Source organism: Pygoscelis adeliae, unplaced genomic scaffold (genome assembly GCF_000699105.1).
Source record: "Pygoscelis adeliae isolate BGI_AS28 unplaced genomic scaffold, ASM69910v1 Scaffold67, whole genome shotgun sequence".
Classification (NCBI taxonomy): domain Eukaryota; kingdom Metazoa; phylum Chordata; class Aves; order Sphenisciformes; family Spheniscidae; genus Pygoscelis; species Pygoscelis adeliae.
Genome location: NW_008825271.1, coordinates 7,373,396 through 7,400,542, shown reverse-complemented (window position 1 = coordinate 7,400,542; position 27,147 = coordinate 7,373,396). Strand labels below are relative to the sequence as shown.

Genomic DNA, 27,147 nt, shown 5'->3' with positions numbered 1-27,147 from the left:
TTACTCAAGTGCTTTCTACTCAACCTCCCCACTGGATGGCAGCAGCAGAACACATCCATCTATTCCTTTTTTGTCTAAGTAGTGGGACTGTCCAAGTTAGAACATATTCTCCCAGCTTTCATGTGACTTTCTCCCTGCTTAATCTTCTGTTATTTGCCTCTGTGTATCCAGGAGAGGCACGGCTTGGTCTTCAGTTTCCTCTTCTCACAGCGTCCAAGAATGCATATTGCTGTACTAGATCTTCAAAGAGCAGGGGGGCTGAGTCAGCCAGTGAGTAGGTGATGTGCCCATGTACCCTGGTGGGGATCAGACTGCAGCAATGACCAGCTCAGCTCGCTGAACGTCAGGTAGAACTTTGCCTAGAAAGGGAACTGAAACTGAGCATGAGTGTTTCCCTTCCAATTTTTATTAGGCTGTATCAACAGCAATTAAAACAGCCAGGTATTTACTGCCAGATAGCGTGGACAAATAATTTAATTTCCCACTGCTTAAAAAATGATCCTCATCTTAGCAGGCTTTGTAATTAGATTTGACCTTGAGCAATCCCACATTCCTCATGTTACTTGAAGCAGTATCTGGATTTCTGAGTCTCTTTAAAATGTTGTCATGGTTTAACCCCAGCCAGCTACTGAGCACCACACAGCTGCTTGTTCACTCCCCCCAGGTGGGATGGGGGAGAGAATTGGAAGAGTAAAAGTGAGAAAACTCATGGGCTGATATAAGAACAGTTTAATAATTAAAATAAAATAAAATTGTAATAATAATAACTATAATAACAAAAGAATATACAAAGCAAGTGATGCACAATGCAGTTGCTCACCACCTGCTGACTGATGCTCAGCCAGTCCCTGAGCAGCAGCCCCCCCGGCCAGCTTTCCCCAGTTTATGTACTGAGCATGACGTCCCATGGTATGGAATGTCCCTTTGGCCAGTTGGGGTCAGCTGTCCTGGCTGTGCCCCCTCCCAGCTTCTTGTGCACCTCCAGCCTTCTCAGTCGGTAGAGCACAGGGAGCTGAAAAGTCCTTGACTAGTGTCAGCACTGCTCAGCAACAACTAAAACATCGGTGTGTTATCAACCTTGTTCTCCTAAATCCAAACCACAGCACTGTGCCAGCTACTAGGAAGAAAATTAACTCTATCCCAGCTGAAACCAGGACAAATGTAAATTATGTTACTTAAAATATGTAACAACATCTTGTGTAGCATTGTGCCTTTATAATATAACATGTTTCTTAACGAAATGTCATGATTTTATGCTGAGTACTCGCATGTACAATATTTTATGTGTGCCAGCATTTAAGTGGGATCCAGTTCGCCTCCGAGGCTAACAATCCATTAGGATGAAAGTGTCAGTGCTATATTTTTCAGCTATTTGTGTGCCAAGTCTGTACAGTAAAAGAAGAGAGATTTGTCCAGTTAAGGCTCTCTCTGCAGTATGAGAAAGTCCGATAAAAATTAAAATTCTAACGATGGTGACATTTTTGGGAATCTAGGTAGAGACTGAACTTCAATCAACAGAACAAGAGCTTTTTTATTTTTTGACTACTGGTCTCTTGCAACTAAATATTGAAAGTTGATATATTTTTTTTAAATTGTTCTTGACTAATTAGTAAATACTGTAGCTGAAATGACAGCAAGATATATTACGGAAAATATCACACCTGTTTTCTTTGGAGGTGGTTCTAAGTTGAAGAGGAAATACTTGTATTTACTAGGGGGGGTGAATATGGTATTAAGTGGGTAGAATAAAGATTGTGCTGTTTGTTGCAAGCAGGAAATCAGAGGTCAAAACACAGACTATTTCCCCAGAGCATCAGGGCCTATAAATGCCATAGCAGTGACACCCAGTGACTGGATTATTGACAGTAATTCCACAATAGTTCCTTTTGGATATGTAGAAGAGACTTAATGCCAGCCACAGGTCCTAGTGACGGTGCTAGACAAGAATGTGGAGATAATAAAGTAAGGAAAATTATTATGTGAGGAAAAATGCAAGCTTGGAGCTGGTACAGGCTTGACCTCTGTTATGGCCCTCAATCTTGGAATGAAACAAGATTTTGGCAACTTGTTCACCTCCTTCTGAACTTGCTTGCAGATATAGTGACAAAAACCTGTTTGAAACTTATCAACACAAGCCATGTGCACTGGCTGAATGTATTATCTGATGCTGTGCTATGGAAATTGGGGCTGCTTGACCTATGGGACTGTCCCAGCTGTTGAATTTATCTGGTTGACTTAAAAGCCTAAAGGAAAAATCACTTTGAAGGAGGATTTTTTAGAAATAGAGAGATCTCTTAATTAGGGTTAATTGTGTCATTCAGAGAAGGTAACTGGTTAGCATTATTAATCTAGCTCTGTGATTGACCCTTTGGGAGTGGTGCTATATATGCCCCAGGTGACAGATGATGGAAGATCCACAGAGAGGACAGAACATCTCTAGCTGGTAGACACATGAAATAATCCATATGAAATTGGGGAGTTTAAGGGGAATTTGGGAGTTTTAAGGGCACAGCATAGATGTGTACTGGGATTCTCTCCTGTACATTCATTAGGAAATGTTACAGTATAATCAAGAGATGATTTATGTAGTTGTAATAGTTGTGTAAAAAGGCTGCTCTTAAGTAGATCCCTATGTTGGTGTCTTGTTCCAATTATTTGGATTAGCTACAGGTAGCAAGAACAACGCTTTGGTTTTTGTCCTGAGCAAGTTGTTTCTTACTTCTTTTTAGTTAGTCTGTTCCATTTCAGTTTGCTCTTGTGTGTTGTGATACTTGCCAATCCAACAGTCCAGCGTGTTCTGCATTAATTATCAAATTCTTCAGAGTAAATGGAGCTGGGGCTGTTGCAGAGAACAAGAGATGGCTGAGTCTTACTGTGTTTAGTGAGACTGTTTAATTCACAGTGCTTTCCTAAATGGGAACTATGCGTACATCTTGCATTTGAAACACGTCTTAACCCTGAAGGACTAAAAATTCCTAAAGGAGCAAGACATACATAATTTTATAGTCCCTCTAACTGTCCCCAATAATCTTTTGAAACTGCCGGGCCAAATCCTACCAAATGAAGATCTTAAATGTGGTAGGGTTTCTAGGAATTTGAAGAAAACCAACAGTGAGGTACATTGTTGCCCCCACCAAGAAAAAGCTACAGTGTAATTGTGAGGGTTACCTGCCCTGTGTGTCTTGGCAGCTTGCTGATTAATACACCTCTACGCTGGAACCAGCGCTTGTCTTGTAGTTAAGGGGCACAGAAGATGCCTGAGCACTGTGAAGTGGATGAGAATGGAAGCCATGGCAGTGATGTGGGATGGGGACAGAAAACAGACGTGTCATGGATGCAACTTAGTGGAACAGCACAGTCAATGAGAGATAATTTTTTACAGTCACCTCAAGAAGCGATGGTCACCTCTGAAATGGGATTTGGCTTGTTTAATGTCAGAAAAAATGGTTTCTTCTGATGGGAGAAGATGGTGATGATTTGAATGCTGGTTTTCTTGGAATTGCCACTGTGAAATGGGCCAGATGTAAAATTGCCTGTGGGGCAATTCCATCTAGCCTGTGGTGATAGAGGAGCAGGAGCACGTATTGCACTAGCTTGAAAAATCCAGTAAATGCATATATGGGCAGCTGCTTATGCTGCGAGCTGTAGCTGTTGTGTCAGCGTGGACCATGATCCCGACGCTGGGGTCCATCCCTCCCAGCACAACCATTGCCATTCTCACATGTGAGTGTCCAACTCACACTTGATTTCTGTTCCATTAGATTTTGATTATTAGTTATCATCCATTGGAGTTAGTAGCAACAAATGCTGAGTGGGAAAGGTCATTGTTTTCAGTGCTCCTGGGTCACCTTTTAGACACTTCTGAAAATCCTATCTGCAAAGTCTGACTCTTATTAGCCACATTTATTATATGAGCAATGTCACTCCTCATCCTGAAATGACAGGGAAACACCAATGACAGCTTGCCTATTGCATCTCTTTAATCTTGTTTCATGTTCAATGCCAAAGTTATAAAATGTATTTAGCAGGATCCCATAAATAATTGCAAGCTGAGAATGGAATAACGATGGAAAGTAACTATTTAGTTAGCCAGATCGTATAACTGCAGTGTTATGTGTTATCAGGAAGAACTTACTCCAGGTTGCTTGCAGAGTTGCTGTTTTGAAGCTCCTTGAAACCTGGAGGAAGTCTAATTTGAGAAATTTTATGGATTTCTTTATGTAATAGTTCTAAGAAGCCTTGGCCCCAGTGACCTAATTATGTCACCTGCATGCCACACAACTTTGTACTCAAGCAAGACTGCCACAAGGCATGCGAGCTTTGTAGTGATTTTTTTTTTTTTGTAAATTGGATTTCATCTTTCCTTCCCCCCACTCCCAGTACAAGCTGCTGACTTCAACATTTTACCTGAGGTTGGAAGCTCCACTGATTTTTGTTTTGTTTTGGGTTTGGGGTTTTTTTTCCTTTCCAAAAGGCCAAGGATGCAATGATAAAACTCATTTGTCTTTTTAATCTTTACCTTGTAATTAGAGCTAAGAGATGCTGGAAAGAGATGCCAGGCAAGTAAGCTCTTTTCCTTTAAAAGCTCTCCAGGCACATAACTGAGTCTTGGGAGAGCTTTAAAGGAAAGCAGTAACGAAAATCCTGCAGAAAAGGAAAAATAAGCCAATAAAATTAAGACTTAAGTGTGCTATTTTTATTCAGGACTGGGGGTAAAAAAGACTCTGGTACCTCCTGGGTTCATTCTCAGATAAAACATTTGAATCACTAATTATTTCTAAACATTCTTTTTGTATGGATGAGCTTCCCTCTTTGTTTCTGCCCCACTGATTTCCCCAGTACTGAGATTTTAGGTGATTGAAGATGATGTTGATCTTATTTGGAGGTTTTGGAATTGTTTTACCTCAGGATTGTTTGAAAATTAGATTGTCTTTACTGTGAGATCAGTAATTTTCGTGGTTTTGTTTTTCTAGAAGACAAAGACCCAAAACACAAAACAAAGACCCAACTTATTTAAATGCTAGAAATCCAATAGCTGTGGAATTTAGGCACCTGGCTCTCAGAAAGTGTTTAAAAAGGCCACACATTTCACTCAGGCAGAGCACTGAATTAGAAACAAAGCACAGTCACGGCCATCCTTGTTTACAACCGCAAAGAAGGCGATGGTGGTGGTGGTGAGGGAGGCTGAATAGCAAAGGGTTGAGGTCTCAGTGCTGGTCTCTTGAGAAGCTGAAATAACAGTGTTTATCATGCTTTTGGACAGGATTCTGCAGTTTTAAGTCAGTAGATCTCCAACGGTAGAGCAACGCAAAGCTGCGTTCATGCATGGATCTGCTGATAGGATTGCTCTAGCACAGCAAATTCTTTGTTTCTAGGAGACACATATGCAAAATGTCCATTATTTGTTCCCTTCTGAATGCATCTAATGCAGTGAACTCCAAAGCCTTTCTTTTGCCAGCTGATCCTCTAGAGTCCCAGGACTTCTGCTCTCAGTGGCTTTTTCCTTAGTCTTTTTAGCCTCATCTTGTGCTTGTATTCCTGAGAACAACTGAAAACAAATGTTTTTGAACAAGATTTCTTTTGATAAACCAGATACCCTTTTAAAAATGAAACTCAAGCCCTCTTTTACTTATACAAGACTAGCTTTTAGTCTTTTTAAGGAAGAGATATCCAGGTGAATACACTGGGCCTTAGCAGGTATTGCTTAAAACTGGATTATCCCCACCTCCCCCTCACCCCCCGGTGGGGCCGTGAATGGTTACCTTTCCCTCATTTCTCTTTTTGATTGGATGTGGAAGACTGCAAATGTGTTTTTTTTCCCCTGTTTAATAACTATCCTTCGGGGTTTTTGAAGTGAAGGGGTTTGGGTTTTTTCGTTTTCAGTGGCTTAGTGAAGGCTGCTTTCGCCACTGTCTTAGCTGGAGGAAAAGGCTGAAGATCAAAGTGACATGTCATCCATGGCCTGAAGAGAGAGAAGGATGAATAGCAGTTATGATTTGTGAGCTGAATGGTAAATGGTGGGGATTTTTATATTTCTAAAGCTAAATTTTGGAAACTAGCAATATCCCCCATCATCAAGGGTGTTCTCAACTATGCGTCTGACTCACATGTATCAGATTTTCCAGTAATGTCAACAATGTCAGTGGGCCTGGCTTTTTTTATTACCTGTGCCTTCATGCAGTCACTGCCCTGGTATAAATGCTATCATTTGGACGTTAGCAAGCAGCTGTAAACCTCTATTCCTTATTGCTCCCTTGTAACTCTGTGCTATGATGCAGCTCAGCATGCAGATTTTTGAGTAAGGAGAGGTAATAGTTTTCAACATAAACAAGTCCGCTGGGTCACATTAACCTCCTTCAGTCTCTGTTTTAAATAATTAAAATAAACTAGGTAGTGTTTAACTATACGTATTTAGAGGCTTACTGGAGGAGCTTATTAGTTCAATATCCTAACACAGTGTCTTAAACCTTTCTGAGCTCCAGGATCCCTTATTAAATATTTAGTGCACATTGCTGAAAAAGTCAAGATTTGCTTTATTTTTTGGAGACAATTGCTATTCTCAAAATTCTTTTAGCCCTTAAAATGTTGGTCATCTGTAAATAGTACTTTTTTCAAGTTGTCATTTCTTGCCACCAAGGAGTATTTTTCATTTGTACTGATCTTAATAGTGCCCCAAGAAATAATACTTGCAGAAGGCTCTGCAATGCATCCTTGCTGTATTCTATAGAACCACCTCAAAAACCTTTTTAAGCAATTCATTTGACAGCAGCTCCTTCAGATAGAAAGAAGATGTGTGTCAGCTGCCGACTGTGGTTTGAAGACATCAATATTCCTCCTGTTTCCAAAACTGTCAAAATGAAATTAGTTAATTGGCCAGTATTTTTGTGTAGTTGCTGTGGGATAGTAATTATTGGTGACAAGGGCTGCTCGATGTGCAGTAGTACAGTACAGCAAAACCTAAAATTTGAAAATATAAGGCATTATCCTGCACTACTATTATGACTAGTCATTTTGCCATAGTCTGACTTGCTATAGATTCAAACCTTCAAGTTCAAGGTCTTCTTGCCAGGAGAGAGAAGATTTTGCTTTGTACACAGCAGACTTTTATAAGACTTGCCATATAGCTGAGCAAAGGCAGCTTAGTGGATTAAAATAGCATCAGTGATATCTCTTGTCTCTAGGGTAATGAGTTATGAGTAAAGCAAAGACCTCCAGGAAGGGATTTTGTTTCTGTGGAGTCTCAATTAGATGATACCGTATAGTAAACAAATAACAAATTGTTTCACTGAGTCCATAATTGCCTGTCTTGGTTCAGTACTGGTGAAGATAAGACATAAGCCACGTTGTATTTACTTTTACACCCAAGGACTGATTGCTTACTAAAAGCTAGACTATGTGTTTTCTCTCTGCCTGTAGCTGGAAACTGGTCACTCCTTGCTACAGGCTCCTTAAAGATTTTAATTCAACACTTTCCATGTTGTTCCATGGTCTGAGGTGGCAGCTGGGAGGGAGTCCCTGTTCAGCTTCAGTAAAAGCATCAACTTTGTAGTGTGAAGGTATCTGGGCAAGCCATTTACATAATCCTGCAAACAAAGATGTTTTCCACTTCTAACAGTAAGCCTCCATGCACTGCGTGTCTTGAAACATAAACTATCTAATAATCCACCTCTATCCAAATGCTTAAAATTACTTGAAAGCTGACAAAGGATAATGTGTTGGCCTGGCAGCATGTTGAATCTCTAATATAGGATCTATTCATCCCAGTAATTGCCATCCACCTCTCATCTGAAACTTACCTGTTCTTGAAGCAGTGAATCATGATCAGTCATAACACCGTTCTCACTAATATTAGGAAGGACACGTAAGAAATTCTTTTAAGGAAGGTAGTCCCAATTTTGTCAAGATACTTCATGCACAAATATGTCTGGTTTTTCACTGTAGTATTTTCATGCTTTATGGGGTCTAAATTAACAGACTTTTCCTCTTCTCTACTAGAATTTTTACTGAAATTTGATGGACATGTAAAAAGTTCATTTAATAAAAAATATCCCTCTGGTTTAAACTGACAGGAACATTGAAAGAAACAGAAATCTCTTCTCTCTTACCCGATTTCAGTGTTTTTTTAATAACAATATATTACCAAAGTTCCTGAGAAAATGTCAATGATTTTAAATAAATAAAAAAAAGGAAGAACAAGTTATGATTTTCAAGAGACTGCACCTTTTAATTTCAGAGTGCAAAATACATTCCTGCAGGAGATAAATGATGCTGTTTTTTCTAGTCCATTGAAAGTAGCTGTCAAGTTTGTTGCCAAATAACATGTCTGATTTCATGTCTAATAGTTAGCAAAATTTAATGAGTGCAAACTGGAAAATGGAATAGTTCTCAGTAGGAGGGTAGCTGAGTTCTTCTTTCGACACACCCCGTTGTTCATTTTATTGTAAAAGATACGTATAGGTGGCCATTCAGTGCTCTCAATGCCTCGCCTGTGTTAATGAATGTGCAGCCAGGGCACCTTGGAAACGAATCCACCCCAGCTCGCAGTCTGAATAGACTTCAAGAGGAGGGAAAAAGGGCAGCCTTTGTAGCTAACAAGAGGCCATTGGTGGTCTGAGATTTTTAGTATTGATATTTAAGCTACTTGATATTTAAGGTACCTAAAGCTCAGGAAGGGAGTGAAATTTATACTGCAGTGATACAGTCCTTCAGGTGCCTCACTGTTGCAGTCAGTTCGGAAGACATACTTGAAAACTTCTCCGAGCTTTTCTGCTGGGAATTGTCTGCCAGCTGGAATCATCAAAACACAATGTGCTATGGCCTGAGCGGACTCTGTGGAGAGGCAGCAGAGAAGTCCTCGTGAAAAGTATCGTACTTTTGTTTGAGTGTCCCATCCCTGACCAATGCAGAATGTGTGGCTCAGGGACTCTCTCATGGATGTTCTCTTTCTTGGAGTTCTCATGGTACCTGGGGGAATCGCATTTGCCTACATCATTGTGACGGTTCAGTTGTTCAGCTCTTGTCGCTAGGGTGTGTTAGAGTCAAAATAATCCCCGAGGAAAAGGGGGCGCTGAAATGTGTCATTTAGCCACCCCATGCGGAACTGTAAGTGCTAGGAATGGATGTATGTTCTGGTGCTTCCCTGCCTTTTTAGTGAACTTGCATGGCAAATTTCCTTCAGTAAAAGTAGGATATTTTAAGCGAAGTGTCAGATGTTTTTAAAGGCCGTATCTGAAGGTCTAAGTCATGCTGGTGCTGAGCCTTGTAAACCAACACTTTGTGTAACTTGGAGTTAAGGATACTCTGTATATCACCAGATTAAATTCTGAACGTGTTGACTGTCAGGTCATTGGTGAAGCTTGCTAAGCAGTTTTGGGTTGTTGTGATTAAAGATCTAACTATTTTATATTCATTCTAGAATCTTTTAAATCTTCCTTCTCTTTTGCCTCTCCCTTAACCTTTGCCCAAGAATAAAAGGAAATTTTGCCTTACTTCTGTACTGCCATTTTTACATTCTCAGAAGCAACTTCTTGGAGACCTCAGTTAAAATTTCCTCTTATTTCTTATGTAATACATGAGTAAAAAGTAAATGACTTGGTCAGAAGTATTTAAGCAGGGAGCTTGCAAGCAATAAATCATATATGAAGTGACAAAAAGACTTTTGAAGAGCCATTTCTTTGTCAGCATTTTCATGCTAAATAATGCCATGCCTGTTGCCTAACAATAAAATTTTGTAATATTTTTAAAGCAAAACTCAGATTTTATTAATGCAGAAATGTAGGTATTTTTACATTACAAAATTCAGACTATTTCATTAAAGAAGTTACGGCATGGCAGCCCAGGTGTGTGAATTATTTTCCTTAAATGTTCTGTTTGCCAAGGTAGAATTAAACTGGACTAGCCAGGACTGTCAGTGTGCTGACAACTGAGTTCTCTTCATGGAAGTGGTAGTGCAGAAACAAATACATTAATTATATTGCTTAATCTCAAATGGTCAGGTTTGCATGGTCCAAAGGTGTATAGTCACTTTAAAGAAAGTCTTGTAATTTCTTGTGCTCGAAAGAGGCACTTGTAAATAACTACAAGATGCAATCACATGAGAACAGGAAGCCTCAATGGATTAGCAGTGAGATACAGAGCCTTTCACCTCAAAGTCATTGTTTCTAATCCAGATCTGCTTGGTAGTGTTTGGAAGTGCCATCAGACAGGTGGTGAGTGTGAAATCAGTTGGAGATCTCGGGGTTGTTAGTAAGTACCTATCCACCTGAGAAAAATTGCTGTGGCTGTGGTTTTCTTTCTGGGTGTTTCCTTTCCTCTTGTCTAGATAGCAGACAGAATTTCTGCTGTTTTCTTGTATTGAGCTGACTGGGTAAGATTAATGGGATTCTGGCCAGTTTCACTGCTGCTGAGAGCTACCTGCTGGGCAGCGATGATGCTGTCAGACAGGAGTCCACTGGTATGGGCACTGGAGGGATGTCGGCAGAGGGAGGCAGTAGAGTAGTTCATGTTTAAAGGGGAGGCTAGTTGAAGAACAGTGTGAGGGAGGTGCTCCACCCATACACAGAGTCCTAGAAAGCTCTGAAAATAACAGGAGTCAAACAGGCATGAGCGGAAGAGAAGTCTTTTCCCATGGCCTATTCAGCCAGCGTGCAAGTGTGTTGTATAGACTATGAAGGACTTCACAGCTCATTAATGACAGTGGCACTTGTTGCTGACTTCTGCTGTTGTGATTCACCACAGATTAAACTGAACTTTTCTTGGGTTCCCAGGAGCTTCAAGCAAGGGGTCTTGCAGAGAAATCTGCCTTTATGAAGCTGCCACTGCTCTGTAGGACAGCTATCACAAGCAATGCCTGTTGGTCCTTCCCACCGTGTCCCTGGTGGAACACTGAGTTAAAGGAAGTACCGGAAGGGCACTGTATATAATCTGACATTGTCCACAGACTTTCAAAGTTAGTTACCATTCTGACAATTTATCTTGCCAGCGAGGCAATGCATCTTTGAAGATCAAGAAAAGCCAACCACATGAGCAGAAACTGTTTTCTAATGAGTTAAAGTCAACACAGTTTTTAAAGGTAAGAAAAATAAGCAGTGTAACTGTTATTTGACCTTCTTTTTTTTTGAGAATATGATCAGAAGAAACACTTTAAAAGTTTTCCCTTTGTAATGTGCACACTGCAAGAGGAAAAACCCAAGCATTTTAATTAGAGTACCATCTTTGTGGAGAGATAGTGGAACTAATGACAACTGTACCAGGTCACCTTTAATCTTATTCAGACAGGGGAGATGGTGGAGCATTGCTGTTAAAGTCAATGGCTCTTGGGGGAGCCTAACCAGCACTGTGTAAGTTAATGGTGTGCCCTGTCCTGCCACCTATGGCTGCTCCATTATCCTTGAAAGCAGCCATCATATTTGCACAGATTTAACAGGAACATCTGCTTCTCTCCCCTGGTTGTTTCCTTCACATCTGTAGTGGTTGTGACAGGGCACGTGCTCTTCTTCATTCACCCTTGTTTCTTTGACCTTTCATGTGGCTTATTTTTTATGCTCTGCCTCCTTAATGACTATTCTAATTAATCTCTGTGTTTGCTGATAGTCTCATTAGGGCCAAAGGAAAATTCACCAGGTGAGGAAGCCTGTTGTTTTCTGGTAAGAATAAAAGTTTGTCAAATCTGACAAGCTAGCTGGAATACTTAGAAAGATCACTTCACTACATTGTTTCTGCAACTTGCCCAGTTGTGACAAGTGTTCCTGCTAAAAAGGGCAATCCCTCTTTTCTGTAGTGTATGAAGTATGTCCCCTTTTCTGGCTGACCTGGAGTGGTTTTTTTCGGCCAAGATCTAGAAAGATACTCAAGTGCCTTCCTGCTATTTAAACATCTCATTTCCATTGTTTTCAAATAGAATTCATTGCCAACATAAGAACCGGACATCTAAAAGCCCTTGGGAATCTGAGACTTCCTCTTCAGTTCTACCTCCTTTGAGCCTCCAATCCAAATATGCTTTGTCAAGCGTCCTAGGACTAAGCCAGTGACTGTCTTGCTACATACAGGTGTAGGAAAATGCTGTTATTGCAACTGCTACATCACATTCCAAATACAATAACCTGCAAGAGTCAAGAGCCGCCTTAGTCCTTTGAGTGATGACAGTGAGGCTTGAATATGATTCAAGGATTAAACTGTCAGACTTTCTCCCAGAGTTGTAGTCTCTTTCTGCCAAAGCTAAGACATGGTGTGGAGGGAGACTTTTGATGTTACTTTCCAGTCTGTTCCTGTTGTAGAGGTTACAGGATACAGTGGCTTCTGTGTCATTTTGAGGTTATATTTTCATTTTTCACTTTAGGCTGAATGGCTTAATTAAAATGGAAAATCTACCTAATCATTGTCAATGACTGTCCATTTTAATAAGAATAGAAGAAGGGTTGGGTTCTCGGGTGCTTGGAAGGAGATCTGTGGAACAGGGAAAGAATGTCTTAACCTCTAGTTCTTCTATTTCTGAGAAGGGTCTTTTAACACTTTGTTTACTGATTCATACAGCTTTTTCATAGCAACTCACATTGTAAGCCTGGGTGAAATATCTTTATTGTTTCTAGTTGCCAAATGAAAAAAAGCCAAATTTGGGTAGAACAAGGAGTATACTGACTATAAAAAGGCCTTTTGCTGCATAAGATCATAGGATTAATAATATAAATAACATGGAGGAAATAAGGTGAAAGCTCAACATAGGATGTGTGCTCTGGCAACATCCATATGTCGATGCACCTAGTTATTGAACACAGATCTCCAGATACAGGTCTCCGAACTGCACCTCTCTGGGATTTTCTTGGGCTACAGCCTGTAACTGACATGTCAAAATTTTAGATTTGTACCTTTATTCTTAAGTAAAGAAGATTAAAAAGTGAAAGTTGAGAGGCTCAAGAGATCTGCAGAACCTTGAAAAGAAAAAAAAATAATTAATGGTGAAGCTTTGAAAAAGAGTCGTCAGTATGAAACTGGAAACGTACAGACCCTCACAACTTCTGAATTCTGACCTTTTTAACTATTATTTTATTGTTAGCTGTATAAGTCAGGGTCATGAGTTATATTGTGGGTCTATAGGAAATTGTTATCAGGTTCTGATTCTCATTTTATTTAAATGCGACTATATTTTATTGTCGTCTCTTTCACTGTTACAGTGTAGCATAAAATGGTGGGCACTCTGCAGGGTTATTTTTTTCCACATAAGAAGAAAACCATCATTCAATAATACTGACTAAAAAAAGTCTCTTGGCATTCTGGAAACCTCACTTAGGCTTTGCACTTACGGATCTAATAGTTAAAACAGCTTAAGTTCAATTAGCTTTTCAGCCAGGTTGGATACAGTCTGCACATGCTGAAACCATTTAAAAGTTCTCATGCCACTCAGAATTAAAAATGCATTTGTGCAATTTAGTTTTATGGCCTGTTATTGCTTAACTGGCAGCAGGATCTTATACTTGGACTGCTGCAATGCTTTCCTTGTCCATTCCATCGGAATAAACCCAAGATAACCATAACAGCTATATAAAACCTGATATAAAATGAGGCAAACTCTGAAAATAATTAATCAGTGGTGATCAAGACATAGGGGCTTTTCCAGGGATTAAAGACCAGCTGAGGAGCTGATGGCCTGGTGCCCAGTGCATTAACCGCTCTGATTGCTTGTAACGTTCCTCGAAATTCCATTTGCCTGTTGCATGAAAATTTCATCTCACTTCAGCAATGAAATCTATCATTCAAATTCGCAAATTATCCACTGGTCCTGTTTTTTGCAAAAGGCAATTCTTCTAGTAGCAACAAATACTGCTGTATGATTTTAATAAGCACAGAGCAATTAATGGAAAGAGAGATTCACTGCCAAAGTCAGTCTTTTAAATTAAGACTGTCAAACAGGACAACCAGAAAAACTTTCATAAACCATACCATTTAATGACAACAGTTATGCCTGGATCTTTCTTGAGCAGATTTTCAAATGAGGGTTAACTAATGAATAATTATTCATCTGCCTACCTCTAACTACCAAATTCAGGCACAGTCCTATTACTTTACAGTCCCATAAAAGTAACTTCATTTAAGGAGGGGAACGCACCTTTGCATTTAAAAAATAAAAACCAGAAAAGCAGTTTTTTGTACCTTGTAAGTTTGAGCTGTTTTGAGTACTGAAACGGAACCGAGTACAAGTTTCCTTGGTTGCCCTCCTCAGTTTTACCCGTTATACTTGGACATGAGAATAAAGATTCAATTTTCACTTGAAATGAAGAAAATGCTTCTTTCCCAAACATCTACTTTGTTTTCTGGCAACTGCCGTTTACTTAATCTGCAGAGCCTAATGACTTAGATGACAATTGCTGTTTCATATTCTCTACACAAATATCATTCTTGTCTGATGAATGACCTTGAACTGGGTTAAAAATACCTCTGCTGTTAAGTAGATTATGAACATTTGTTTTACACAGCTAATCCCAAAATGGTAATTTGATATTTCAGGTGATGGAGGAATGCTCAGAAGGGCACAAGGCCTAATCCTCAAAATTTATTTTGTTGCATATGTGAGACAGACTTAAGAGTTTTTCTTTCTTTTTTTCTTTCTTAAAGTTTATGATAATATTAAAGGAACTTCTGGCATGCCAGAAATGTGAAGTAATAAGTTGTACAAGTACAGTATTGAGTTTAGGTACAGTGAGCAGCCGCAAATGGCAGCAGGCTGCTGGGAACAGTGAGCTCACCTGGGCCCTGGTGCCTGCTAGGGCTGCATTGGTGACGTCTTGGTCAGGATGACTTCTGCCATCGATGAAGAGCTAGTTATGGATGTGGCTGGGATAGTCCTTCCCAGTTTGCAGTCCCAGGTATGCTACTTTTGCTTTCCTATGACAAGAGTGACGCTGTTTTTAGAGGCCATCAACCCTCACACTTGGGGCAGAAAATTTAATTTTTGCTTACAAACTGGTGAATAACCGTAAGCCTGGCCTATATGGATGTATGTGCACCTGCTTTCTTCAGGCAAGCAGAAATCTCTCCAGGGAACTAGTTGCATTCTTTTTCCCTTTCTCTCATGATAAATTTGTGAAGGAAGGAACAAATGAGAGAAAAAGAGTGGTCCGCATGTAATAGCGAGAGTGAATGTTAATGGGGCATGTGGGAAATACTTCTATATTACAGAGCACAATGTTGCTCATTTGCTACAAGTTATGATGGAAAACCAAATCTTTCCCTTGTATTTTCTTCTCTGCCTCACCTAAAATAGCCACACACTAGAAAGTTTCCTGCAGGAAATGATTAGCATCACTTTACTCCGAGGGACTTTATGAAGTTTTATGCTCTTAGATTTCATTTGTACAAATGATATGTGTGCTTGAACCAGGATGAATATTACTGCCTGGCTGAAAGGCAGTCCTTATTGATTAACTTCAGCATAGCACCCCAGCAGGTAGAGAGGCTCATGTTTTAATTTGATTTTGCTTCCAGGTCACTCTTCATCCACCTTTCTTTTCATTTGCAGCAACTTTTCCCTCCTCCCTCCCCCATTTGCAGCACCTACTTTGGTCTCAGCTGTTTTGATTTATCGACCACTCAGATTTAATGCTTCATTCCTTGGAGAAGTCTCAGTGCTTGTGTCTGATCTAAGGTCACCTATGCTACTTATTCCAGGGGACTTTAATCTCCATATGGATGTGACCTCTGATGCTCGCCAAAGAATTCACTGTATTACATGATTCTCTCCAGCTGTGTCAGCATGTTCCTCCACCTGCACTGAAAGGTTATGCTTTTGATTTCATTAACTTTTTGGGTCTCATTGTCAGGGTTTGAGGTCACTCACCTTTTTTTCAAATACACATCTAGATCTACTGTACCCCTAGGATTCCTCTCAAATTAGTTGCTCGTTTTGAGAGTTGTTGTTTTCCTCAAGTGTCACTTCTTGCCCAAAACAAGTTCAAGTAGTTCAGTGCTGGTTCCCTGGTTATCCAGTTAAAATGCTGATTGTGACTTTGCACATGACATACTACTGGCTTCCACAACCGATGAAGCACAAATGTCTTGACCGGAACAAAGGCTGCAACTTTATCGGCTGCGATAAACTCTTTGGTTTGAAACCTGCACATTGTGTGAGCATCAACCTCAATTCATTCATCTGGGAGATCGTTGTATCTTTGCTTGCTTGTTGTGTTACAGATGTTAGTTCTAGTAATCACAATCATAGAATCATTAAGGTTGGAAGAGACCTCTAAGATCATCGAGTCCAACCGTCAGCCCAACACCACCATGCCCACTAAACCATGTCCCTAAGTGCCGCATCTACACGTCTTTTAAATACTTCCAGGGGTGGTGACTCAACCACTTCCCTGGGCAGCCTGTTCCAATGTTTAACCACTCTTTCAGTACAGAAATTTTTCCTCACGTCCAATCTAAACCTCCCCTGGTGCAACTTGAGGCCATTTCCTCTCGTCCTATCACTTGTTACTTGGGAGAAGAGACCGACCCCCACCTCGCTACAACCTCCTTTCAGGTGGTTGTGGAGAGCGATGAGGTCTCCCCTGAGCCTCCTTTTCTCCAGGCTAAACAGCCCCATCTCCCTCAGCCGCTCCTCATAAGACTTGTTCTCCAGACCCCTCACCAGCCTCGTTGCCCTTCTCTGGACACGCTCTAACACCTCGATGTCCTTCTTGTAGTGAGGGGCCCAAAACTGAACACAGTATTTGAGGTGCGGCCTATGTATACAATACAATACCACTATGTATTTGAGGAATGTGAGAGTAATGGATAGCAAACTGGATTCCTTGCTCCCTTTTTTTTTTGTGTCTGTGTGCTGCATCTTACTTTGCCTATTATTATGGGCAGGTGATTATGGGAAGATATTTCTTGTCTATTTATCAGTAGAGCAGTAGAACTGGCCTTTTATGGCAGTCTGGACTATGTCTGAACAGTCCCTTACTGCCAACAAGTGAAAAGGTAAAACTTTACAAGTGAAACTGGGCTGAGTTGTATACGCAGAGACAATTTATGAGAAAGTGTATATATAAATATTGTATATCCTTGAGGAAGGAGAGCATCTAAGTGAGGACCTTGACACGAATGTGAAATTATTATGAAAAAAATCCAGTGGCTGATGGGATGGTAGTAAAGAAAAGCTGTGCTGAATTTCTCAGCCTAGAAGATAGTGTGTTAATTTTACATTCCAAGTGACCTTTAGGTTCTCTTGAGAAGAGGTGTTATCCTTAGAAACACCCCTTCTCCCTTTTCCCCTCAAAAAAATACCCCACGAGCTAGAGAGGTTCTCATAAATATGTTTGGTAAAAAAATGTGAAAAATAGCAAATGTTATTTCCTTTAGTATATGTGGTTTTTCTAAGAATATTTGCCTCTTGCTGTGTGCTTCGTATATTGGTAAGCAAAAGCCAGCATGAGATGAAGGTGGAACAGATGATGAACTGACACCAAGCTTTTTAGAGTGCTTTCCTCTTCCAAACAGCATCAGTGCTGACTTCTAAACTCACTTGTTTCTCTTACTGTTGTCTGCAATATTAGGTTCCATAGCCATTCATCTCCCTATTGACAGACATCCTCCTCTTACCCTTTAAATAAATGAGGCAGTTGATTTTGTGCAGACCAAGCTTGCTGGTTTTGAGGCTTACTGAAGAATGTGCTGAGCTAGGGTCGTATTGTCCTACTGTCTAGATGTGCTGTTCTCCAGAGTACTAGTTGCTTTCTTCATCAAAGAGGGCAGCTTATGAAACAGAGATAAAAACTCCTTTAAATGTGTCTTTTCCATATGTTTCTTAGCTAAGAAATTAGAAAAAGAGGAGATTATTCAGGATTTCTGATAAAGGCATGCTGCCTGCATGTGTATTGCATTGAAAGAGTACTCCTTGGGAGTGATTGGAATTAGTCACAAAGGTGAAATGGATGTGGATGGAATTGGCTGGCAACCTTCTGAAAGCCTTCCTCTTTCTTTGATATTTTCCGTGTAGTTTTGAAGTACATCACTGTGATGTTTGATATTTTATTAACAATAATTGTATTTCCCTCTTTTCATTTGAGAATTTCAAAGAGTTTTAGAAGCATTAATTGCATATCTGCCCCCTGACTTCTACGAAGAAAGTGAAAATAAGGTCTTGTCAAATAAGTTAGTTGAAAAAATGTATTAGACTGAGAATAAACAGTTCAGTGGTGATTATTCAGTCAGCTCTACTCACAATACTTCTGCTGGCTTGTAATGTGCAAGCCTAATAACTTCCTGGTTTGTACTTTCTTGTTCTTCAGAGATGGTGAATGCCTTCTCTGAAAACTGTGAAGGCTGCCTAGCAGCTCTACACAGTCTACCATCTTCTGGACTGGAAAGTCCACAGATAACAAAGAAACAGTCGCAGAGCCTTTGTGTGGCCAGTCCATGAGGTCATTCGGAGGCATTCTGGACGTGGACACCTGAAGGCTGTTATTATCTGTAGGTATCTCATTACAAAAGGCAGCACAATCCATAGCAGGGAGTGTCCTGGACGTTGCTTCCATTAGCGAGCCCTATCTCATTATGTCTGTGCCCTGTATGGAGAGATAGGGAAAGTGTCCTCAGTGAACTTGAATAGCGTTGGTATTTCTAGGGAAGATAAGCTGTAAAGAAATTGGGATACGGAGAGCAACACGTGTGCCAAACTCCTGATCAGAGGTAGCCCAGAGCCCCATAGTTTTCAACATTCATCCTCTGTCCTCCACAGTGCCTGGCTGGCAGACATCCCCTCTTCGGTATGCAGAAGATGTTCTACGACAGGAACCTTTCTCTGGTACTGTTGCTGATAAAATGTATCTCTCCTTGGAGAGTTTTCTTATTTAAATGTGAAGATGTAACTGAATTTCAACTGCAAATATTGACAGCCCTTAGGTTGCAGATCTGAATAGGTTTACAGGTGAAGAGCTATGAATTTATGGGCTTTTTATAAGTGAGCCCAAAGGGGCTTTGCTCTCCAGAGCCTGGCTTTCTCCCTATCTTTCATTGCAGTTCTCCCTGAAATGGCTTTCCTGAATTTTCTGGCATAGAATTCACTTACTGTGATCTTCACACTTTAAAAATTCTTCAGTCCCTGCTCCTCTAATGCCTTGGCTTCCTGAGAATCCATTGATTATAAAATATTTTAAGACTGTTAGTGAGTTTTTCTGTCGTTATGCTCTCAGCTGTACCTTAAATGTACTTTAAACCTGAGATGAAGGTTTATCTAGTGCAAGATGGAGATTAAAATGTTCAGGAGAGTATTCTTATATTCATTCTTTTTGCTGCCTTTGGGCACCTGAATGTAGATACAATAGGTTTCAGCAGGTCTAGGCAGAGAATAGACCGAGTTGATGGTTAGTTTTTAAAATATTCTGTGAGTTTTCTTAAATCTGAAAGCCACTCTGCAAACTGAGTGCTTGTCCTCTAGATTGCTGAATACTGACAAAAACGGGACAGAAAGCTGGCATGTTAGCACTTAGCATTTGTTCAGCACCTGTTCACAGATGTGTCTGAATATTAAGAAGAAATGCATATGGTGTTCAACAGAATAAAAAGTGTTAAGATGTGCATGAACAAGCAGGAGGAAATATAGATGTGAATATGTAGGAGGGGAAAGACTATTACAAGGGCAATCCAATTAATGCAAATGATGCATGCAGATGTCTGGCTTTTTAGTACCTTTTCACTGTTATACTCGATAAGATCTGCGCACGAGGGACAAGGGAGGAGAGCGCTGTCTTCCTTTGCATGGCAGCAGTGCTTTCAAACCTTAGCATCCTACCCCTGCCAGCAGACGAAGAGGAGACACCTTCTCTTACCTGCTTGTGTAGCTGTGAAGCATGAATAAGTGCACAGTAAAACAGCTACTAAACCAAAGGATGCATTCATGAGGTAACTGTTGTGGTTTAACCCCAGCCGGCAACTAAGCCCCACACAGCCGCTTGCTCACTGCCCCCCGGTGGGATGGGGGAGAGAATCGGAAGGGTAAAAGTGAGAAAACTCGTGGGTTGAGATGAAGACAGTTTAATAGGCAAAGCAAAAGCCGCACACGCAAGCAAGGCAAAACAAGGAATTAATTCACTGCTTCCCATGGGCAGGCAGGTGTTCAGCCATCCCCAGGAAAGCAGGGCTCCATCACACGTAACGGTGACTTGGGAAGACAAACGCCATCACTCCAAACATCCCCCCCTTCCTCCTTCTCCCCCCAGCTTTATATGCTGAGCATGACGTCACATGGTGTGGAATACCCCTTTGGTCAGTTGGGGTCAGCTGTCCCGGCTGTGTCCCCTCCCAACTCCTTGTGCCCCCCCAGCCTGCTCGCTGGTGGGGTGGGGTGAGGAGCAGAAAAGGCCTTGACTCTGTGTCAGCACTGCTCAGCAGTAATGAAAACATCCCTGTGTTATCAACACTGTTTTGGTCACAAATCCAAAACACAGCCCCATACTAGCTACTGTGAAGAAAATTAACTCTCCCCCAGCCAAAACCAGCACAGTAACTTAATTTTGCCTTCTGCAAACATTTGTGTGCCTGTTGACTCCTGGCACTTCAGGGGAGCACTGTCACTGCTTTAAAATTTAAACAAGATAATTGAAAGTGAGCCCTAGGTTTTTTGGGCTGTATGCTCTGGGCCAACCTGTTGATTTATTTTGGTATTGACTTAACAGGACTGTTCACCTAAAGGAAGCAGGATTTGAGCTTGAAAATAGAAATTCTTTCAGCTACATATTGATCGTTGGAGCTGGATCTAGTCCATCCTTATGATGCACCTTCTGAAAAAATGGCTTCTACTCTTATCTTGGCATTTGATGTCTGACTGATAATGACTTTAATTAAATAGAAGATCTGTCTGCTTGTTTTTTCAGATGAGATACATGGCAAACTCAAGTATGTGGCCTAAGCAGTTCCATATTTCTGCTTTTTCTTCCCTCCCTTATAAAATCTCCTTCTCAAGAGACAGTCCAGACTGTGATCTTGCTCTCCTGAACTCAACAGAAGTTTTGTTGACTCCAGTGAATGCAGGACCACCGCTGTAAAACCGTAGGAAACCAATGGAAATTTTCCCTGTTTGCTCCAAAGAGTTTTGACTCCAGCTGTAGAGCTAATAAATAAATACTCTCTCTTAAATTAACAACCTCATTTTACAAAATCTTTTCTGTCAGAGCCCCTGACCATCTGCTTATTATCTCCAAACATTGTCATGCGAGCTGTTTTGTAGAACAATACTTTGGAATGAAGTGGCATGGCCAATTTAATTTCTCTACTTGTGTATCTATTTTCCATATTGACTCACAGAGAAGCTACTGTCCTATAAGCTGGTAACTGGTTTCATTTTTTTTCATGTTTATTATGATATGGGTATTAGGTACTTTCATGAAAGTTCACAGTCTGCCAATAAACTTATTACAGTAGCTATGTAAGATACTTTTATGCTGTCTTCAACATTTTTCCAACTTTCTGTAAAATACATTATGCATTTTTCTGCTGTAGCATATTTTGCTTAAAAGTATAGTGTAGCTTTTTCCTCAGGAAAAAAACCCAAAAAATCTCTGTATATATAATTTCTTTTTACATGTTGAGTGCACAAATAGAAGACTAAATTTCCTTTTGAGGATTGCGTATACATAGTTTCTTGTCCATTGAGGTTATTGTGAATACAAATTTGGCAACAAAAGTCAGGCAGACCTTTAGCTGTGCTTGAAGTACTTGTGACACCAAAACACACACAGCAAAGGAACATTGCCAAGCCAACCTTTTAAAAAGTTATATATATATTTGAATACTCTCCATTTTTTGGAAAACCTCCTTACAAGCCTAAATTGCATTGCTAACTCTTTTGAAGGTTAAGATCTCCCACTTAATCAACTTATAAAAATTTCTGCCCCAACAGTACAGTGATCTTAATCACTCTATAAGATTTCATCTATAAGGATGTAAGCCTGGCCATATTGCATCAGACCAAGGTGTTCTCTATCTCAGAATCATGTGTCTGGTATCAGTTTAGTAGCAAGATACTGTTAGAAAAAAATAAACCAAAACAGGGCAAGCATAGAGTGAGTAGGAAACAGGACAATCCTCCAGGCTTGCCACTTGGAGGATTGTCTGTTTCTGAAGCGTGCTTTCCCTTTCACCTTCCTTTCTTTAGTCTGCTGTGCCTTTGATATTACCCACACCTACACCGATATCTGTACCGTAGTCTCTTCTCGTATAAGGAGTCTGTACTGCTTTGATGGTGAATATTTTTATTATTCTCAGCGTTGTCTCTCTGTCTAGCTCGCTTATTAAAAACCCCACCCTGTTCTGTAGTGCTGTTATTTACAAGGTGCTTTACAAACATAGATAAGAGCCATCCAAGGCTTTGCTCTACATAAGACAAGGCAAATGCAAGATGAAACACTTGAAGGCTGCTCAGGAAAGTGAGGACATGGAAATGACTTGTGCAAACAGGAGAGGGGTTTTGTGAAGTGAGGTTTCTAAGAAAGGGTTTTAGGCAGGGCAAAGAGTAAGTCTGGCAGTGGAGGAAAACGGTCAGGTGCGAGGAACAGTGGAGCTAAGATGTGAAGGCAGGAGCAAGGAAAGGAGAGGAAGGGAAAAATAAACTCAGAGAAATAGGGGACAGTGAATTGCGAGGAAAGGCATGTGAGAGGAAAGCAGTAGGATAGAATATTTATCACAGGTTTCTTCAAAATGGGCTGGGAGGGAACTTGAGAAATCCATATAGTTTGGTTGGTGGTGGTTTTTGGTTTTTTTTTTTTTTTTTGACAAAACTTGACTGTCTGTGACAGCTTTTCAGCCTACCTTGTTCTTAGCCTACCTGCAGTGATAGGCACAGTAAGCAGTGCTTACATGTTGTTATGTTAGAAAGTTTCCCTACTGTTTAAGACAAGTCTCCCTTGCATTAAATATTATCCTGTCCATTTATGAAGGGAAAGAATTAAATATAAAACCTAATGGAAGACAGGAAGCCAAAGGAAGGAGGCTCTGTTTCTACATGTCTTCTTGTATAATCCATCTAATTGACTACTCCGATCTTCTTTTCTCCCTATGGCTTTGTAAGGGCCAGGGAAGATAGATTGAAAAATTGACCTGTTATGATGAACTAATCTGTATTAGTAAGAACAGGATAAACTCAGGGAACAAGCCAGATCCTACAAGGTGCTTTGCTCCTTTGTCTTCCTGGGATTTAAACTGGCATTCGAGAGATTCAGTGTCTTGTAGGACTGTACGAACTAGCTTTTTCTTTATGCACTGATGTTTTGTTTTGCTCTCCATCACTTATCTCTGCAATTATTAGGCCACCACCAAGTCAAGCAAGGGACATGCGAAGTTGTGGCAGTGCATCGTTGCTGCAATAAGAACCGGATTGAAGAACGATCGCAAACAGTTAAGTGCTCCTGCTTCCCAGGGCAGGTGGCTGGTACAACAAGGGCCCAGCCCTCGTGCGTGGAAGGTAAGCAGTCTCCCGCTCACTCACGGTTCATTAAGACTGTTTGAGAAGTTTAGTCTCCTTGATTGTTTGACTTCCCACTGCCTCAAAAGCATAATCGTTCCTTTTGTTAATTTTGGAAACATCTCTGTGCATTGATGATAATGAGTCTGTGCATAAATCTGGGTGTAATTAATCCTCTTAATATATGTACTCGTACATTTCATGTCTGTGCCAATAAAACTTGTTAATTTTTTTTTCACAGAAGAATTCTTTAAAACTAGTCTGAAAACAGCATAAGCCAAGAAACTCAAGCTTATAATATTAACCCTTCCAGTTGCCTTTAGACTTAGTAGCTTGGCTAAAAAGTTACTGGATAATAAATGCAGCCCTGAGACTGGGCACGCAGATCTGATTTTGAGAGCTGTTCTCTAGATGGATGTTTTACCATTTTATGTGCCTAATGGTCTCATATGTTGGACATTAGTGCTATAATGAATGCCCCATGTCTATTCAGTTTCATGTGTTGTAACCCCAAATACATTAGAGTTTGGAGAGCAGAGCAAGCATAGTGCTGCACAGGCCAGTGTCTGAGCTAGGTCACCTACCTGATGAAGGAAAAATGTGCTACAGTTGCCTTAGTCCATTACCTTCCTGGATAGATGTTGAAATCCTCACAGAGCTCAACGTTGCCATCCTTATGCTTTTACCTGTATAACTTAGTCAAAATTAAATTGATTGTATACACTAAAGCTAAAATCTTACCTTGATTGTAATACTGACCATCCTGAGGCTATATAAAACTTGTATTGCTGAGGTGCACTCTGCACCTCACCCCCACCATTTTCCTCTCTGGCTTACCAGCAGTTCAGAAATTGTGGGTTACCCTTCTTCCTTTTCCCACCAGCAGAGTCTATTCCCTGGAGAGGCTGCTGCTCTTGTTCTTAACTTAGTAAACAGTTACTCCAAGGCAGATTTTTTTTTTTTCTTCAGAAAAAGTCTAATAGTTATCAGATCCCCCATTTCATTAATTCATAAGCAAGACCCTTCTGTTTTCATTCTTTTTCACACAAAATTGCAACCATTACAAGTTAAATATAAAACAAAAGCTTCAAAATCAAATTTTTAATCTAACATTCAGAGATATTTAATTTTAAACATAAAACTGTAAATACATATGACGTCTGATTTTTTTTTTTAACCTATTATCTGTTTTGAGAACCTTTTATTTAAGAAAATAGATTTTTTTTTTTTTTTATGCTTAGTCTTTTCATGCCTTGTAATTCAGGAACACAATCAACTTTGTGCAATCTGTTAAGCAGTTTTCTTGTCAATCAGAAGTACCTTCTGTATTTTTAGGTGACTTATTAAACAGCAGAAATACTTTTACATACAACAGATAATAAAAGTCAGGCATTGTTCTAAACTCGCTTAAGGATTGCAAAGGTGACACTGTCTTTCCATGATAGAAAGATATAAATGCACGATACCATAGAAGCTTAATTCAGTTTGTCAATGCAAATAGTTGCTGAAAGAATTTAGTAGCTGTTTTTTCTTCAAGTATAGTTGAAATTTAATACAACAAAATATTATGAATATAAGATTTTGGTTTCTAAAGTGGAAGCCTTTGATTCCCCCTCACCCCTTAGGGTAATGCTGTAACATGCTTCGCTTACTTCTGCAACCATACGGGACTGCAGTCAGTGCTATTCAGTTGCTGTAGCACGGAAACTATAACAACCTTTCCTTAGCCTCAGGATTAGATATGTTTTCTCCCACTCTATACATATCCTTCAGTAGGCTTCTACACTGTGGAAGCCAGAAACAGTTTACATCTTGAATTTGCCTATTTCAGTCTGATACAGACATTTCATTTTCTTTCCCAGCACCTTTTTACTGAATGCGGGGCTGTTTCCTGACATAGATCCCACTGGGTTTCGGTGACGGCTTGTTTCTTAATTTGGGTGGGGATAGAGGCTAGTTCATCAAACAGAGCTCCTTGTTGATGAGTATTGGGCATTGTGCCCTTTTGTATATATAGGCCATGAAATAGGTTTATAAAGCCCATCATCATGTTTTTTAGGAGACAGTCAGAGGCCAGCTGGATATTTACATTTTGAAACAGGTTGACAGATGCTAAAGAATTTTACACAAGGTCAGATTTAAAGCAGCGGTTTATTGGAGCAGCACTATATGTTAAGGCTAAGCCCTCCTTAAAGAGGTAGTAAATACGTGTACCAATATTTACAGCTACCAAAATTTCAGGAAGGCCCCCTGTTTGAGCCAAGTCAGAATGGATGTTTGCATAATTACATTCAGGCATACACTTACACATAGAAGTGACATTTTTTCTCATGGTATGTGCTAAGGACGAAACTAAGTACTTTGGTGTTACAAAAGAAATGATAGATATCCAGGCGAGTTCCAAGGAAAAGGTGTTGAAGTGGTGCAGAAAGGAAAGTAAAAGCTAGTTAAATCTTGCAAATACATAAAGTGAAAGTCTTAAGTGCCTTGACTGCTACAGATAGGTCCTTTTCCATGTTGTGCAGTAATACTTACTGTGTTGTGGGGCCTAACTAACATTTATAGAGTCCTTTGCATTTCTACAGTGTCTTTCATCTCGGAAACTTTAAATATCGGTAGTAGTAGAAGTCAAAGTACTTCATTTAAAAAGAAGGATATGAAAGTGAAAAATCGATGTTATAGACTGAGATCTTCCCAGCATTTTTACAAGCACAGTAAAATCACTCATCATAGCCTAGATGAGAGTACAGGGCAAGAACTCTTTGGGTCAGGATATTTTTTTATCCTTTGCCCATGATAACACACTTTACTTAGATAATTGCATTTTGGATGCATCCAACAAGTAACTCTGTCATTTGTGTATTTGAACTTAGTTGTGAAAGCTATTGACAAGCATTGGCAAACAAAAAAAGCAAGGCTAGTTCTTCTGTACACATGCACACCTCATTTTCCTGGGGGTTATTTGAGCTTCCAAGCACAGGCCCATCTGATACTTTGAGAAATGTTACTGTAGATAAATTGAGCCACTAAACTCGGGGGAAAAAAAACAGCATAGGAAGGAAAGTATTCAAATAGGCAGAGAGGACATACCACACAGCCTGTATACCCTACCTTGAGTTGTAGCTATACGACTTGACTGCAGCTATAGAAAATTTTGCTTAGCAAAGGTCAACCCATTCTTCTGTCAATGACTAAATCACATTTAAAGTAGTCATGAGATTTTGTTTATACCATTTTTCTTTATGGAAATAAACATTCTTGAGTAAGTACCTCCAGCTTGTCTAACAGCTACTGCCAAGAAGATAAAATATTAATAACTTTTGTCTGTAGAGTAGCTATCTTAGCTAAGTGCGTTAAATGCCTCTAAGTAAATCATCACTAGCCAAATCATCTTCCATCCAGGCAATTCTATTAGTCCTAGAATCTATGAGGAGGAAACACTCAGATTGGAAAAAATGTGAATGGGACTAAAGAATTGTTTAAGAATTTTCTGTAGGGCCAAAGAGCTGCAATGAAGAAAAAGGACAATTTTGGCTGAAAGCCCATCTGGGTTCCAGACTGAAGGGAAGAGAGCATACAGAAACAAGAAAACAAAAAATCAATGCACAAGAAATAGCTAAAAGAAGAAATAGCTGAGAAGATTCCCCTCCCACTGTTTTTGAATGGATTTCAGAATACTTGAGAATTCAAAAGGATGCTAATGCTGTGTC

The 27,147-nt window shown here is 40.0% G+C and overlaps 1 protein-coding gene across 1 annotated transcript in view; it reads left to right on the top strand.

The window, feature by feature from the left end:
* The window catches only part of FAM19A4 (family with sequence similarity 19 (chemokine (C-C motif)-like), member A4), a 51,112-nt gene that overhangs the window by 19,478 nt on the left and 4,487 nt on the right, over window positions 1–27,147 (top strand). The window contains exon 3 of the mRNA XM_009329851.1: window positions 23,282–23,437. Coding sequence (XP_009328126.1) covers window positions 23,282–23,437 — 156 coding nt within the window. The remainder of the gene's footprint in view (window positions 1–23,281; window positions 23,438–27,147) is intronic.